The sequence below is a fragment of the Bactrocera oleae genome, chromosome 4, assembly GCF_042242935.1.
Source record: "Bactrocera oleae isolate idBacOlea1 chromosome 4, idBacOlea1, whole genome shotgun sequence".
Taxonomy (NCBI): domain Eukaryota; kingdom Metazoa; phylum Arthropoda; class Insecta; order Diptera; family Tephritidae; genus Bactrocera; species Bactrocera oleae.
In genome coordinates this window covers 61,930,359-61,948,596 of record NC_091538.1, presented here as the reverse complement: position 1 = coordinate 61,948,596, position 18,238 = coordinate 61,930,359, and the positions used below count along the sequence as shown (strand labels likewise).

Below are 18,238 nucleotides of genomic sequence, written 5' to 3'. Positions count from 1 at the left end.
TCAGAGAAATTGGTTGGAACTTTAATACAACTTATTTTAATTATTAATATAAGTAATATATAAAATTCAAGTATCAAAATTATAATATTATGTATAAAACTCTGCATTTCTGATTACCATTTATAGAAGTATACGTTTTTAAAAGAGATAATAGTATTTATATTTAAATTTTTTAGTTGAATGACACAATAAATATAATAAAAATAAATTATCGCATTTAACAGCAATATTAATAAATAAAAATACCCTACTATACGTAATAATTTTTCATTGTATGAAACTTGCACTGCTATACAACACTGGTCACTTATTACAAGGAATTTGACCAACAGTGCGGTATATTTTGCAATCAGTTTCTCTTCTATTAATTTGTGTTTTTCTCGAGTAAATTTATTGCATTTAAATGTTAGTAAAAGCGATAATAAAATTGGTTAACGTTTGCTCTAATATTTATGCTTTATTCTTAACAACAGACGACTGATTGACAATGGCACAGAGTAAACTAAATGATTTGGCTGGAAAATTGGGCAAAGGTGGTCCACCAGGATTAACAACGGGCATTAAGTTGTTGGCTGCTGTTGGAGCTGCTGCTTATGGCATCAATCAATCCTTATATACAGGTAAAGTGCTTTTTTTTAGTAGTTAAAGGTAAAATTAGCAAGCAAAATCAGATAAAACATGTTGATGACATAACCTCAAAGTGTGTATTATCAGCGAAGCCCGTTGCGGGCCGTAAAAAATTTCATAATGAAACTGCAACATTGCATGCAACGAGAAGCCATTGTTTCGCAAATTTTAGTAGTTTTTGAAGTATATAATAATATAATATAAATTTACATGTTAATTGACGTGAAACGCTACTATGTACATGTGCCGGCTGTGTTTGATATCCGCCGGTTGCATAACCACAATATAGATTTCATCAACATTCGAATGCAACGTTTAGCGTAAAAAGTTTTATGTACTGATATTTTATTGACATTTTCAGTTGATGGTGGTCATCGTGCTATCATTTTCAGTCGTATTGGTGGCATACAAAACGACATATACTCAGAAGGTTTACACTTCCGCATTCCCTGGTTCCAATACCCAATCGTCTATGACATTCGCTCGCGTCCCCGTAAAATCTCATCACCCACTGGCTCAAAAGATTTACAGATGATCAATATTTCGTTACGTGTGCTCTCACGTCCCGACTCTGTGCGTCTTCCAACTTTGCACCGTCAACTTGGTGTCGATTACGATGAGAAAGTATTGCCATCAATTTGCAATGAAGTGCTAAAAAGTGTCGTAGCTAAATTCAATGCCTCACAATTGATCACACAACGTCAACAGGTACAATGTAATTGTAGTTTATTGTGAAATACATGTTCTAATAAAAACAACCATTTTGTTTTCGGAAGGTTTCTTTGCTGATCCGCAGAGAATTGGTAGAGCGTGCACGTGACTTCAACATTATTTTGGATGATGTTTCACTCACTGAACTGAGTTTCGGCAAGGAATATACCGCAGCCGTTGAAGCCAAACAGGTGGCACAGCAGGAAGCACAACGCGCTGTCTTCTTCGTTGAGCGCGCCAAACAAGAGAAACAACAAAAAATCGTACAAGCTGAGGGTGAAGCTGAAGCCGCAAAAATGTTGGGTCTTGCTGTGAAACAGAACCCCGCCTACTTGAAGTTGCGTAAAATACGTGCTGCTCAAAGCATAGCAAGAACTGTAAGTTATCTAATAAATCAGAAAATTGAAGTTTATGCATAATATTAATGCGCCAAAAATTTTTCTTTAGATTGCAAGCTCACAAAACAAGGTCTACCTCTCAGCCGATAGCTTGATGTTGAACATTCAGGATTCTGGCTTCGATGATATGACTGAGAAAGTTTACAAAAGTAAATAAATTTGTTTCCTTCTAAAAACTGAAATATAATTATGGCAAAAAGTAACATGTAAGAATTAACAAAAGAAAAAAACGTTGAAATCATGCTTTAAAATTTTTTTATTGTTACTTTTGTACAAATAAATTGGCAAATTTGTTTTACCTTGCCAAATGTTTGTATGAATTTGAAGAGGAACTGAAACCTTCGTGCTCAGAAGAAATTCGAACTTTTTTTTTTTTGTTAATTCTAATTTTTCATAAAAATCTGAATTCATGTTACAATTGCACACTTACTATATTAGTTAGTTCTTAAGCTTCAAAAGTCTCCGGCAATGTATGTTTTTGAGTTCTTATTCCAGAACAAAATATATGATTACTTTCGTTACAAAATTTTATTGGCAAGCATTATTTTTTTTTGTTAGTTTTTCACCAATACAAAGTATACGGACTGGAATGTTAGTTGTTGTTTTAATTAATTAAATTTTTTTTATATGACTTTCTCTTTTCTTAATTTCTTCAACGTTCAACCCAAAGGAGTTTATGAATTGAGTAGTAAAGAAGCGCAAAATTAATTGAGCTCAATAAAACTGCCTTAGCAAAAAACAACAAATAATAAAAATCGCTTCAATAAATTAATTGTGTTTCAATTTTCGCATAAAATGTATTTTGTTTAGTTGCAAACTCATTCAGCATTTTCTCAATTCAACGCGCCTTCATGCCTCTCCCATTCTCCTCATTCCATACCGCTGCAAAAAATTGTGAAAAATTAGCAAAAGAAAGCACTTGCAAAAAAGTAACGTCTTTTTCTTTGCTAATAATTCCAATTTGTTCTTTTTGTTTTCAATTTTTGCAGTCGAATCGGGTTGGTTTGATGGAGCTAAGCAGCGAAGTGATAAATCGGCAACAAGCGTTGGCACTGTCGCCCGACATACGGCGGATCGTTTGCTTTAAAACAAAAATGTGCAGATATTTTTGTCTAAATTGACGCATTGACTACTCATAGTACCTATATTCGAGCATTTATTGAAATGTTTCCTTAAATATTTTTTGTTTATAATAATTACTTGTGTTTCGCTAGCGTTAAATAGCGAATTTGAATTGTTTTTTATAATATGACTGCGTGTGCCTCAGCTTGAAATTATTTTGAAAATAATAAAGGCATTCAACGAAAAATTCACGAGATTGTTGTTGTTGGAAATACAAAATTGGGTTTTAGCAACGCTTAGTGTCAGTATGGAGTATATATGAAAGTCTGAATGAAAACTAGAAACAAAAAACGAGTTGTTAAATAGTGAGAGGGGTGAATGGAACACACAGATTCAGTAGGTTAGGTTAGGTTAAATACTCTACCCTAACAGGGCAACTGAGGCAGGGACTAGACAATGGAGAAGAAAGTGCTTGGATGTTTCCACCTCACCTTTTTCCATACAACTTTGAGAATTTGCCTCCGAATGGATGTTTAACCTTACAGCAATAATGCCTATTGGACAATGTCAAGAATGCTGCACTTCGGAGCAGTATGTCTACTGCTGAGCTCTGCCTGAAAAACATTACATTAGTAGAGAAGACTCCCCCTCCAACCTTCCCCCCCAGCTTCAACCCATCTGAGAAAAAGCTTACTACGCGGGTTCTTCAGCGACTTCTCCTCGTCAACAAATCTTTCGTCGGTATGTGAGCAGAGTAACTGCTACCAGGGTTAGCTTCTGCGACGCAGTGGTCCAAGGATGGTAAACCCAGGAATGCAATTGAAGGTGTAGACAATTTCAGTGTTTGGACCACTTCATAAACCCAGTTTCCGATTTCGCCTGCAATGCACCTTCATAGTTTTAGTACGTCGGGCTCAATTCTGGATATGGCATGAAGGAACTACCTAGTCTACTAGACTTAGATGTTATTAAATATTCTAAATAGACAAATCCGGAGTGGCACCCACTTTGGTATTCGAAGAACATCGGAAACAAATCAATCACCGTTTAGATCGAATTTTATTAGCTAATTAGGAATAATCAAATATTTTGCTTAAGAAAAGAATAATATAGCAAACCACGACGTCTCATTTTATTTAAACTCCGCTCAGCAAACTGGAAATAGTTATTAAGTATGCTACGAAGGATAACTAGTGGGGTTAAAGTTCTTGCATAATAGCAATGAATGGATTCATCTCATTTTAAATACAGGCTTTCGTCGATTACGTTGAGAGATCTGATTAAAGAGCACCATATTGCTTGACAGCTGAGCAGCAGAGGTCCCACTGCAGCCAAGTCGTAACCGAAACGGAGAAAGATTTTTAACCAATTAAAGACTGTGAACTCGGCAATATTCCTCAAAAATACTTCAGGGACTTAGAATAATGTAAACCACAACAGTCGCTTCTACCTTCACGGTATTGACTTGGATTTTGTTCAGCCAAGTGCTGGAGGATCTAACCCTGCTTGGATCGGTAAGTAAAACAATTTATCTTATTATTAATCCAGGGATGTTTTATGACGTTACAACAACAACTTTTTTTTGGCCGAAGTAACAGTACTTACTTTCCTATCAAAAACTGCTCGCCGAAGTATTCTGAAATAGCTTCAAATCTTGACTTTCATTAAAAAACATATGCGGTTCTACCATAATTGTTTGTATGTATTTGAATTGTTAGTAATTGCATAAGAATTCGGTTTGTTGCGGCCGGAGAGCGCCAAATAAGTGGACTTCTCGAATGCAGGCCTTTAGACACACATATAAATAGTCCTTAAAGTTTGCCGTATTATTTTGCTACACATGTATGTACATATGTATGTTTTGTATTGTGTTGTATTCTATGTATGTATGTGTTGTATTGTATGCATGTATATATGAGTGCGTGAATGCATGTGTGGTTGAATATTCGAAATACATATACATAGGCATATGCATAACCCTATTATTGTTGTAATATGCAAATTTTTACTTTCTGCTTCTTCTGCTAACACATAAGTATGTATGTATGTGTGTATGTATGTAAGTATGTAATATATATAAATTGATTCTTGTTTGTTGGTTTGTAGTACACTTATTAGGTAAATCGTAGTTTGTGGGTAGGTGGTTAGAAGTTGTCTTTCTTTAATGCTAAAATCTATTATATCTAAAATTAGCTTTATTTATATATATTTTTATTTATTTATATATATTTTTATTTGTTTATATATGTGTACGCAGTTTTGTTGATAATTTATTCTTTGACATTTTCCGCTTATTTTCGATTTATGTATGTGTGTATGCGCTTAATTAATTATTGCTAAAACATTAAATAAATTTATAAAAAACTCCATAATTCAATGCATACTTAACATATGTATGCATGTGGGTTATAAATATTTGTAGATTTTTCGCTATTCGATTCCATTTGCTTGCTTACTTGCGCACCAAAATTTTTTAGTTCTTATTATTTGTTTTGTATTTTTTTTTTGTTTTGCGTAAATGCAAAATCTTTTATAACGCATTCCCTAAATAATCATGAACCAACTTTTTGTTGCAGTTCAGAAGTTTTCTTTTCGTGTAAAACTAGCTAATTGGGGGCAGTACAGTTTTATTTATTTTAGGTTAGGTTTTAATTTTTAAATTTGTTTGCATTGCATAATTAGTTTCGCCCTAAATGAGCTCAAAATTTATTATATTTCATTGTATAAATGCGTATGTACATATGTATGTGTGTATGTATGTACATAGAAAATATTTTGTTGATGTGATTTTAGTTATATAAGTATTTATATATATATATATATGTAAATATGTACGTGCTAATGAATGTGTGTGCATTAGTAGGGTTGTGGCGGGCGAAGGCTGGTAAAAAATATTCTATTCTTACATAAAAACACCTATGGAAAATTGCATCAACGCCTTTTCGTGCTAATACATTAATTAATTATATACTTTTAAGAGAGTTCTAGCCATTTACATTACCGTTACACGCACAATTTCCGACACAGTCTCAAACATTCTTAAAAACCAACTCAATCAATTTACACACATATTTTGTCTTGTTTGACTAGAAATACTGCTTAGCTTGCCACTAACTTTACGCGCGTCTCAACATCGCAGACTATAGCTGCATATAACCACTTTCTCCAGCCGCTACTTTCTTATGTTTCCTCATTATCTTTTTATCTCACCCACAAACTCTCAATTCCTTCATATTCGCTTAATAAGTCTGCACTTATTAGATTTACTCCCCCCGTTCGCATCACTTGAAGCGCAGACATCAAGCAGTTGACGGTGGTTTGCCAGTCGTAGCGCCGCCAGTGCCATTAACGCTTACGCCGGCCGCAGCTGCGCCGCTACTACTTCCGCTTCCGGCTACCACAACGCCATTTACACGATTCTCTGCGCTGCTGCTGTCACGCTCTCTTTCACGTTCCCTCTCGCGTTCGCGTAAACGTCGCAATGTGGACGTTGTCGTTGGCGCCGAGGTGCTGAGCGCATTCGTGCTACTGCTCATCAGACTGCCGACGCTGCCACTCACTTCGGCCGCGCCCAGCATGCTGCGTCCACTAACTGCACGTCCTGGCACGATGAGATTGTTCGTCAGCGTCGATGTGACGCCGTTTGTTGTCGTTGCTTGATGGTTATTGCTGCTGCCATTCGTCGACGTTGCCGCGCTGCCGCCACTACCATTTCCAACTACTACGGCTGCTGCTGCCGCCGCCGCAAATGTTTCGGCTATTGTCGACAAAGGTCATAAGTTCGTTGTCTGTACCAGTCCGCGTTCGAGATGAAAGCACTCCAGCACCGCAGCGCCGACTGAGCTGCGACGTGCTACCATCGAATTGACTACGGTCCATTTGTTGAGGCGCGTATCGTAACGTTCTACGGAATTCAGCGAGGAGGAGCCGTCGTTGCCGCCGAGCGCGTATAGCGCACCGTCCACCTCGACCACCTCGTGTGTCGACCTGTGCAATTAAGATAGAATAGTGATTTAGTACTCAAACTTTGTATGTTAGCACTTTGCTTGCTGGCCACTTACCTTCGCGAATGCATGGCGGCGATTGGTTCCCATGCGCTGCGGCGCAAATTGAAACGCTCTCCGCTCGACATGCACATCGTGCCATCATTGCCGCCGATGCAGTACAAATAGCCATCGGAGGAAGCCACACCGCAGCTACTGCGTCGCGCTGTCATGCTCTGCACGGGGAACCAACGTCCCGCACGTGGATCAAAACGCTCCACACTCGACTGATAGTTGGTGGAATCGAAGCCACCTAAAGAGTAAATGCAATTGTCCAACACCGCTAAACGGCAGTAGCGTCTGCGCGTATTCATTGCAGGACATGAACTCCAAATGCTTGTCAACGGATCGTAACGTTCCATGCTGCTCAGACACGAGGCGCCATCGTAACCACCGCAAACGTAGAGCAGTCCATCGTAAGCGCAAATACCGAGACACGAGCGTTTCGTGCCCATCGGCGTGATGTTAGTCCACTTATTAATCAGCGGATTATAGTATTCGGCAGTGCTGAGGTCGCTTACGCCATCATAACCGCCGACGACGTAGAGTTGTTTGTGTAGCGCCGTTACACCGGAACGTGAACGACGCCACAGCATCGGTGCGATGGGCGTCCAAGCATTGGTGCGCGGATTGTACACCTCGCACTCGTTGTGTATGGCGAAGAGACTGCCGCCACCCACAGCGAACACATACGGCTTCATGCCTTCCGGTCGGCGCTCTTGTGTGCGTTGGCTGCTCATCAAGCTGCGCTGTTCTGGCAGTAAATGGTATTTCATGGCTTCGAGCAAGAGCTCCTTGCATTGACCATCCTCACGTATGAGCGCCTCTGTTTCAACGCAAGTCATGAGGAAGTCACGCCCCACTAAAGGCAAGCGTACGTGGCTCATCAATTCGGCTATGTGACATTGACGTTCGGCCAGATCGTGCTTGACCCAATTCAGGACTGCAATGAATACTTTCTCTTCGGAGCAAATGTTCAGTTGATTATTTGATATCAGATCTTTGACCTGAGAAAAGTGAAGAAGTGTGAGGGAAGAATGAAGTTAAAATATATGAAATTAAGCTGGAAAGTTCTGGAGATACTGTTTGGTAGATCTTTTTACCTCATCGAATGGCAAAAGTAAAAACTCCTCGGTTCCAACGACTTGCTGAAAGTTTTGTAGCGCATATTTATGTGATCGAGTATGCAGCTCCTTGCAAGAATGAGCATCTGTAAGATAATATAATGATAGAATATATATTTAGAGTGCCTAAGCAAAGCAAAGCTATTTGGAATACAAATAGCAATTATATATTTTCTGGCTTCGAGAGTGGTAATCAATTACTTAAAACAATTAACTGGAATGTTCGGTAGGGTTAATGATTACTTTCATCCTTGGACTTTTTAGGAAGAAAAGCGAATCTACATATACTGCTAGTAGAATTTTTAATATTATATATTTTAAGAAGATACGAGTTCTCCGTAACTGAATTCGCTAGCTGAATAAACACAGATCTTTAATAGATGTAATTTAAAAGTAGTGTAGCACCCATATGTTAATGACCCCGAAAATAGCTAGGCGCATTGGGCTCAACAGGGACGTTTTTCATCCACTTTGATCCAATTCTTTGATAAATAATAATTTTGGTCATGAAAGACAACATGATAACACTCTCTAGAAAACGAGTACTTTTTTAGTTCAAGAAGGTAAATTAGAATTGAAGTCCTCTCTCGGACTTATAATCTCAGACTTAAGTAGTAGGCGTTTGGAGTATCATATTCTTCAGCTCTGAGAACAGAAAAAAAGTGTTGAGGGCACTGGATGCGGAAGCATATCGTCTAGGTTATGAGCTCGTACGGTACCAACTCTGCGGAGAGCTTTCACAAACCCAAATATTTATGATAACGATACTTGTATATCTAAAACGTTCGATCTGATATGTTTATATTGTCAACTATTCAGATCAAGCTCATTTTAGCAGCATTCAAATTATGATTATTCTTCAGTTTCGTGATGTTTTGACTTTGAATGTTTCCGAAGGAATAACCAATTTTGGATGTCCATTGACTGCAACGTCTTCGGTGATCATGTGGCCCGAACGTGACTTAGAAAACAACTTCCGAATATCACATATCCATATATGTTGTTTCTTTTAGAGAAAATTCTTATGAAGCTGCGCGATTTGATAATGGAACGATGACCTGTACGGTCTTCAATATAAATAGGTTTGTGAATTAATATTAGGAATAGTTCGACTCGGCTCGTCACGTTGATCATTTTTGTAGCATTTTGTAGGGTCTCCGGGGTTTCGGGTTGCGAAAAATTTTTGTATTGAGTTTAAATCCTTGACACAAGACGACTAAAAACCGTGAAATAGTTATTCCATTGCACCCAAAGTTTTCTAACTGAAAGAACTCACTTAATTTACATTATGTTACAACCTAACCTAACTCAATATTTCACGAAAAGAACCTCCATGCCTTACACATTAAAGACTGCAATCACGTATTTTCTTCTCTAAACAAGAAAAAGCACAAGTCATTTACTTATGCATGAAATCAACTCTTAATCAATCAAAACTTATCACCGCAAAACCGCAAACCCTTCAACCCATAAAGAGTTTAACTTATAAACCAAAAACTTTAACTTTGCATACTACATTTTATAGGTCCCACGTATAAAGAGCAAAGTATTTTTACTCACCCGCAAAACTGCGTATGCCCAGGCAGTTGGATGGATGTAGCTGCCGCAGCAAGAATTTGCAGCATGCCTCGCGTACTGAATGAATTTGCAACAAACTGGAGGCGGGCAAGAGCACCTGCACGTTTTCCTCGGTTATGGTAATCTCACCGGTGTATGTGTAATCGATGAGTTGACGCAGCGCTGTCACATCGACATCGTGTAAACGCACCGCGCCCTGATTGCGCTCCAGCATATCATCTAGTGAGGGTAAGGGGAGAAAGAATATGAAACATAAGTGTGTTATATAAGAAACGGCTCAATATAGAAATAATGTTTGAATTTAGTATTAGCTGTCTTCGATTTGCGGCTTCGCAACTCGCTAGATTTAAGCTCTATGCTCTTGTCTCGAGACATAAAAGTATAACAATTTTTTCTAGTTGACTTCTGTATAAAAGTATAAAAGCAACACTATTAGATTATGCGCTTCTACCTGACTCAAGCGAGTTGCTCGTTCGATTCGCCACTTTTCAAGGTTTAGCGAAACGAAGACAGCTATTAGGTTTTGCATTATTAAGCGACTCTTACCGTTAAACATGGCATAGAAATATGGTGAGACAGAGGCAAGTACCACTTTGTGAGCTTGTATAGTTTCGCCGCCCACTTCCAAAGACACATCGCAAAGCTGAAAAGGTAAGAAATAAAAATAACATTAGAAACACAAATAATGAAAACGGGTTCCAAGTGGCATGTTATATTTACTCTATTCTTTCTATAAGTTTCAATAGGTCAGAAAAACAAAAAAAAAAAAAAACAAAAGATAAGAGTAGATTTTGTGGATTAAAATTGAACGGTAATTTGTAGATGACTCAGTGTTACAAAAAGAGTGTCCTATATTATTGTTATTGTATAGGATGGACGTTGGCAAGTTTACAGTCGTATAAAAATTGGTAACAAAGCACCGATCATCATAGAATCGGACGGACATATTGAACATATACTGATTGTCATTGCTTAACATTGCATATATAATATGTATACAGAATTTGAGTTTATGGTTAACTGTTTACAAGGATGACGCGAGTTCACTTATTTATGAAATTTCTGAGTCAGCAAATATTTATCAACCTATGCTGACACCGGCTTGTCTACTCTCTTGCTCTAGAAAATGTAAAAGGTGAAGAGCGATCACTTTGTAATCATATTTTTGCGATTACATTGCAATAATAGCAAAAAACTGATAACGAATGACATGATTTCCAAATAGAAATTACAAGAGTAAACTTGGACTTAGAATAATATATATTAATATTGCGCAATTTAATTGATGAGGCGGAATATTTTGCGATCGATGTGTGAAGTTTTCAAAGCTTTGACCTCAACTGTGAAGAAATTCGTGTAGCTGTAATAGCCGTGTTAGAGCTGAACGCGCTTGTATCTCTGCTAATGTTCGATCGAGCTTCACAGACTTTCCGGAGATTATACTTGAACCCATGGTTCAATAAAGAAATATTCGGATTCGACTGCGACAGTCATTAATGACCGCATTTCTAACTAATTTTAATTGAGAATATAGCGTCAATGTCTATTAAGCCGGATTCTATGTGTTTATCGTAGATAAGGTTTAAAAGTGTAACGGAGGGGGGTAATGGGTAAGGCAAAAGTTCAACAATAACACGAAAAAACCTTAAATTCGGTAGCACCGAAGCTATAATACCCTACATGGTATAAAATGATAAAATCGGACTGTTGTAATTGACAGGAAGGGTTGTAGAAAACATTAGGGAAGTTCTATTAGAAGCATTTTACTGTTCGGATTGAGTTATACGAGTATTTGAGCAGACAAATATAATATTTGCCCGCTTAACTATGAAGTATGGAGTTGGCTGGTGGAGATTCAACTGCAGTCTTTTGAAAATTTTAAACTATTTCCTAAACCCTGAAAGAGCTTTTCATGTTCTTTTTTTCGTGTTTAAAAATACTGAGAAAATCTATCGAATGAGCTTTGAAAGCAAGAACTGAAAAATAAGCTGAAACTAGATTATCTATGTAGAAGTCATCCAGCTCATCAACAAAACCTAACATCTCCTAACCTATCCCAATGTGAAATGATGGAAAATATACAAAAAAAGAAAATCAAGCTAAAAGAAATAAATAAGAGCACTCCTCTCAATCTACACCTACAACCATCAATTGTTTTGTTTTACTTAAAGCCTCTTCTTCCGAAATACTAGACTCGGTAATTTTTTCCTGTCCTCTGGCTGCTTCTTAAGCCATTTGCGCACTCAACGCCACTGGCACTTAGATGTTATTGACACTGACTCGTTTGTCGCATTCAAATCCCCTGTGGCAGCCCAGACCAGACACACAGGGAAGCAACAACAAAAACTTCAACAACAGCAACAACAATAAGTCAAGCAGCTAGTGTAGCGCTGTAGTGCAGCAAGGCCGTCAAATGCTCCGTCACGTCGGGAGGATTCTCAAGTGGTCGCATTCGGATTGACATTCAATACGAAACTTCATGTGCCAGCGTGCACTCATGCATAAACACACACAAGTACGAATATATCTATTTAAATGTGTAAGCATATGCAATATGTGATTATATGAAGAAATATGTTTTTAAAAAAAATTTAATAGAATTCTAGTCGTGGTGTGCTGTGTGGTGGTATGCAACGTGCGATACATGACACCTTACGCCTTATAACTCCAGCCACACACACACATACACATACTTTGGTGCACATATTTGCTTTTCGCAATGACCTCCTCGGGCTGTCTTGCAAATCGTATGGGTTGTGTAAATCCATATGTGTGAGTATTATCTTGTTATGCTTTTGGTTTGAGTGGACGCCGTTTGAAGTTGACGAAGTTTGTGGCAGCAATAACATTTGCTTGCAAATTACATCATTTACAATGGCGTTGCAAGCAATGCAATATGTTGGTGGAAGTAAATAAAGTAGTTAGGTTATGTTGTAAAGACATGAAATGACTTTGCTTGTGCAGTTTAGCGTTGTGTGGCGACTCAACTTAAGATTTTTTTAAGGTTCTTAACCTCAAAATTTACATATTCGATAAAAAAGTTTGTCAAGAACATATGAATGGAGAAACCAGTGACAGCATTAATTCGGATTCATTCGCTTCAGCTTTGCATATTTTACTTTGAAAAGGAACTTAATTTTTTAATAGATCTTTCGCATGACATTACACCTATTGGTTAAGTCATCGGTTACTTACCCAACAGCGCTACCAGATATTTCTGTTAAGGTAGCTATGAGTTTTTTAAATCCCAATCAACAATTCTAACCGAAACTCTTTTGTGTTTCCTAATTTCAATGGTGTATAACATTTTTTGGTCAAGCTTAGATGACAGATGATATAAGGTTTCAAAGTCGTATATTCCAAAAGAAAAAATTTACAAAATTTATATTTCAAAAATTCTGATCCGACTTTAAAGCCTGGCTACCAGAAACGATTTAATAAATTTGGCAACGGACGATCCAAAGCAGGATGCACACGAATGTCATTTGACGATTTTAAACCTCACACGGTATCTACAACTCTGTTGCAGACTAAGCCATGATTGACAGGTAAAGCACTGAAAGCTTTCCTCACTTGCATACATGCTGTATCACACTTGGACCGCAAATGTCCACTTCTGCCAATACACTCCTTTTCTATTCCTATTATATAATATTATTTTCATGGTAATACTAACGTTCGTTACTCCTTCCATTAAATATTCTATGAGCTTTAACAACTTCAATCTTCAGTGGTGCTTAGAGCTGTAGACAGTTTTCTGCCTCTTCTTGCGCCTACCGTCAGTGAGTATGTGCGTCATGGGGCACTAAAGCAGCCCAAAGGAATTTACAAATTGCTTAGACAGCGAGCGGCAATGTTTAACTTGCTAAAGAGTAAAGATTTTAATATCAGTAAGGGAAAAATTGTCTAATTATACTGAGCTCTGTCAACGATTATGTTGCTTCAGACGTATAAATAACAACAAAGTTAAATTAAACCTTGTATTACTGCTAGTACGTAATCCGCCAATTCAAAAAGGCTACAAAAAACATACGTGTCTATGAATACACAACAATTACATAAGTCTGTCTGCCTTGCCTATCATGCGGCAACGGAAATATAAGAGCAGTTATGCTTAGCGATGCATGCCAGTTGTTATACTCAAAGGATCAAGTGCTCATACAAGTTGCATGAAATTTTGCCTGCAGGGCGTCGAACGTTTAAGTTATTTTCATGGTGACGAACGACGACTGCTGCGGCGAGCAACCGTCGAACACTTCGTTCTTCTGCAGTAAATTTACTAATAACACACTTAGAACGGTGGAGAGGTTTAAATGTAACTTGGTGCAAATTTGCCGGCAGAAAATGTACAAATATATCATAGACCACTCGTTTATAAGGGGTGATCCAAGTAGAGGTACTTTTTTCAAAAGCTTTTTTTTGGCAGATCACGCGTAAGTCGTGTCAAGCTATCATGTTATTTTTATTCAGTATTGCTTGGCTTTTCATAGTGGAAAGACTTACGCGTGAATAACGTTTCCAAATCGTTCAACTTTATTACGAAAATTCACGTTCGGTAAAGTATGGTTTCTCGCGCGATTCGCTCAATTTATGGTCAACAAAATCGGCCTACTGAGCGTACTATTCGCAACACCATCACCCATCTTGAGACCCACTGGGAGCGAGGAGCTCCTCTTGCGCTTAATTAGAAGGACCTTGTGCCCGCGAAATCCCGAATTTTTCCCTTTGAACTGATTTGGAAAGAAAGGGTTCCAGTTAATGACAGTCTCCTGTGCTTAAGTGGCAGTTAACGGAGAGTTGAACGATGGTTCCAGACAATGCACTCCCCCACCAATCTTAACGGCAATCTTCTGCAAATCCGGCAAATTCGTAAAAACGAAGAAAGCACTTTCTTAGATTTTAAAATTAATATAAGAGGCCTTTGACGTTGTTAGTTTAGAAAAGAAAATAAACATTATAGCAAATATTATGCAGAGATTAGCATTTACAGATTTCCTTATATTCAGACTCCTAAGTATATACAAATTTTTTGTCTATGAAAAATTCTCGGAAAATAACATAGATATTAGCTAGTTAGTTCTCGGTATGATAATGTTTTTGTTTTTTTTTGTGAAAGAATGACTGTTAGATTGCCCTTTGTGAACTCTTTATAATTTTTCCTTAATTAGTACATTTACTTTTTATATAAATTTATGCCTCGAAAATCATGAATTAAAATTCCGTTTAAAATTCTTTAATTTACAGCCGTCATTCTTAGTTCTAATTAAATAAACTTAACAAAACATGCTTGTAATTTGCTTATTGACAAGCATCATTACGCCCACCATAAACACACGCGCCAATCAATAGCAATATAGGCAAAAAAATGTGAAGAATAATGTAAACACGGTCTTATAAGATGTAGGCCGGACTTCAATTTACAACGAGCAGAGCAAAAAATTTATTATGGATATACATAAACATATATGTACATACCATATTTGTATATTTATATATACCATAAAAATATTATAGTTGTCAAGTTACCATCGAACGATGTATGAACGAATAAACAAACCTACAATTGCCTGTAGCTACTGGCGAATTGTCACAATTAGCTATACAACATGAACAATCAAAGCCCCTATATATAAAGTATTCTCATGAAAAAAGTTGATTAAAGTGAAAAGAACACTCATACGCCCCCGCTGGCCAAAAGCATGTTCAAATTGCTGCCAGCAAAGTTTGAGCTGGTCATAATTGTATGTATAATGTATGTGTGTATGCATGTAACAAGAATGAGTGTGTTTTATTATGTCAGTGTTGGAGACCACGTGCAGCTGAAGTTTGCGTAAAGATGTCAATCAAAGCTCGACAGCAATGATGATTATTATTTATAGGCGGTAACGATGATTGCGCTCAAGAATTTCATACCACAGATTCTTGTTTGTGTGTACTGCCTACTCGAGTAAGCATAAAAGGCAGCTGCGTGTCAAAATATATTTAAGTAAGAAAATAAACAGCAAAAAAATTACAATTAAATTGTCCCTAATTGGTTTTTGATTCGAGATAATTATGGGCTCGAAAGGAGGCTGGCGCTTGTGGGTAGCGCACGCATAGTAATGACACAGTGTGTTGAAAATATAATTAAATGAGTATACATTTATTGTGAGAGTAGCGTTGACTTGCTAATACTTTACTAGCGAGCGATAGAGGGAGAGAGAGAGAGAATTCTTGTGTGCCCTATGTGTAGTGGTTAGAAATGTGTAACACCACTATGGATAATCTGGGTTTTATATATCCCCATGACAGCCCCTTATTCATAATCGGAATGATCCTGTATTTTTACAGCCAAGAACGGTCAAACGGGGCGCATTTTTGAAAATTATTGTATTAGGCGAATGTTTTTTGACAAATACAGCAATTAGGTTCCATGCAATTTGCCGACAATTATCCCTCGTAGTCGATTTTTATTACGAAAAAGCTTCACTAAAAATTGCGCTAGTCACTCGGAGTCAGCCCAAGACGTGTATATGTCAATTTATTAAATAAATCGAACGGTACATCACAAAAAAAAGATAATCTCAGCCCAACATCTTTATGAAGATTCTATATTTTTTATTTATTTTTTAAAGTAATTTTTTGAGTACTGTAAAAAAGGACCATAAACCATTTAATAAATTTGGGCCCAAAATAATATTCATAAATGATGGATGTATGGTAACATGGATGACATAAGTATTACCTGCCAATTTACTATATTTCCTCAAACTATACACAAGTATGTGAGCTATATTTTGTTAGTGGATATCAGGGAAAGAAAATGTATAAGGAAAATTCTTTTAGTTGCTTTGAAAACTATAGAGGTGACGTCATTTCAGTTTTTGTGCAAATATTGAAGCTGTGATTTTATTGTCAAAAGTCAGAGGAACCGTTAGATGGTTTTCGAAATACCGATCGGAATCCAAGAAGCTTCAGAATTCCATAGCCATAGCAGTAGTATGTTATGTTATTTGCTATACTACTTTAGGCCCCCGGACCGAGCCAGATTCATTGTGAATACATCTCGATCGGTCGCTTCCTCCATTTCAACACATCAGATTCAGATATTTGGAAGATAAATGAAAGCTTAAGTGGGATTACTATATATGCGCGGCTTTTTGCCTGCTCCACATAATTTGCCGAAATTATCGATTCGGTGTCAAAACTTCAAATAAAAATTTAACTATTTTGAAAACCCGTTAAATTTCAGCTTTTCTTTTATCACAATTTTAATGAATTCCACCCACTGTGTAATAGTAAGCTTGCTTGTTGCTTCTATTTTAGCAATCAGCATACGTTTTAATAAATACATAAGCATGACATAGGCAGTATCGAAAAATAAATACGTAAATATGCGCATAGCATGTAGGTAAATGCTTACATTTAGTACAAGTAAAACGCTTAGTGCTTGACAACTTACCTAATTAATTAAAGCTAAAGATCTATGTGTTCAGTGTCCTCCTTTCTACACACGCAATGGTCAAGTACTTTTGATTGTCTTACCCACGGAGCTAAGAACGTAAGGGGATCGACACTTATCGTGCAAAGACAGCGCGAGCGACACTTGACATTTGAGTGAATATAAATTGTTGTTAGTAAATAAACTAAAATCACCAATAAATATAGTTTTGAGAATTTATACCCATAACAAAGCGATATTTTACATTACTTTGGACTTTTTATAATCGATTAACTGTATGCCTGTTCTTGAAATTTCAAAGTCACATGGTTCCTTCTAGCATAATTTCAGCAAAAATTTAACCAAATGTTCAAAACATATTCCTGCATAATTTTTTTTAGTGAATGTAATTTTAATTGCTATGCTATTCGGAACGAAGGAGAATGGAATAAAGTAAACATCATCAAAATCGGTTCAACTTTTCTGATTTATTTTTGTCAAACTTTGTCTTATAAACGATATCTCATCGTGGTCCCAGCTTTGAGATTTATCACTTTTTCTTATGAATTTAAAAAAAAATTAATATTAATATTAAAGTTCGTTATAAAATTGAGTTATAAAATTCAAAAGAAAAAAACAAATTTGCCTTAAATAGTCAAACTTTAACCGTTAATATCTATTAAACGGTTAGGTTAACGAAAAGACCGTAAGAGACCATGTTGTAAAGCACTCAATTTCCTACAAAGTCCTGTAAACGAAATATGTTTTCAAGTAGTTGGGAACGAGATATGAATTTTTCTATTAGTGCAATTAAGAGCTCATACTTGGAGAGCCTTTATTAGAGTTGTCTATCAACCAATTTTTCAGAGTACCAAATCCAGCCTATGGACCACTTATAAAATTTTTCCACGAAATATTGTCTTCCACTGTTTGACTTCCTGTGCCAATAGTTAGTTTTCTAGCAGACTTCGTGATATATTATATATGTGGACGTGGCGATGATCAAATTCAGCCAGCGATCTTAGAAAATTTGTTCTAAATATTATATTATTAGAATATCTTCTTTTTCTTTTATTTAATTTTATAATATCTCTAGAATATTGTCTAAAATTCTCAAGTTGATACCAGTAATAGTTTTGGAGATAAAGCTTTGAAAAGTTGCGCGCTCGAGGCCAGGTATATATTCACTTTAACTTTTAAACGCGTTTTTCTCGAAACTGTGTTTTCAAAGTCGGTTGTCAAGATTTCTCACGAACTAATCAACCGATCTTTTTT

The 18,238-nt window shown here is 36.8% G+C and overlaps 2 protein-coding genes across 3 annotated transcripts in view; one reads left to right on the top strand and one right to left on the bottom strand.

Annotated features, from left to right (window-relative positions):
• Positions 1-257: 257 nt before the first annotated feature.
• Phb2 (prohibitin 2) lies at positions 258-3,077 on the top strand. 2 transcript variants are annotated; one of them, XM_014237428.3, is made up of 6 exons: positions 258-405; positions 474-620; positions 989-1,335; positions 1,404-1,715; positions 1,786-1,885; positions 2,726-3,077. In XM_014237428.3, exons 2-6 carry the CDS (start codon positions 488-490, stop codon positions 2,821-2,823), a joined length of 990 nt encoding a protein of 329 aa, XP_014092903.1. In that variant the 5' UTR covers positions 258-405; positions 474-487; the 3' UTR covers positions 2,824-3,077. The 2 variants fall into 2 exon arrangements, with proteins under 2 accessions (XP_014092903.1, XP_036228394.1); XM_036372501.2 differs by lacking the exon at positions 2,726-3,077 and adding an exon at positions 2,407-2,504.
• Positions 3,078-4,479: 1,402 nt separating this feature from the next.
• Positions 4,480-18,238, bottom strand: part of LOC106619372 (kelch-like protein 17) — a 54,327-nt gene continuing 40,568 nt past the window's right edge. The window contains 5 exon segments of the mRNA XM_070107633.1: positions 4,480-6,785; positions 6,860-7,848; positions 7,945-8,051; positions 9,526-9,762; positions 10,090-10,186. Coding sequence (XP_069963734.1) covers positions 6,098-6,785; positions 6,860-7,848; positions 7,945-8,051; positions 9,526-9,762; positions 10,090-10,186 — 2,118 coding nt within the window. The 3' untranslated portion in view covers positions 4,480-6,097.

Bases quoted from the DNA above. Each gene is read 5' to 3' on its own strand.
- Phb2 (XM_014237428.3), top strand. From the start codon at position 488: ATGGCACAGAGTAAACTAAATGATTTGGCTGGAAAATTGGGCAAAGGT. The intron at 621-988 runs GTAAAGTGCTTT...TGACATTTTCAG, and splicing joins CAATCAATCCTTATATACAG to TTGATGGTGGTCATCGTGCT. The intron at 1,336-1,403 runs GTACAATGTAAT...TGTTTTCGGAAG, and splicing joins TGATCACACAACGTCAACAG to GTTTCTTTGCTGATCCGCAG.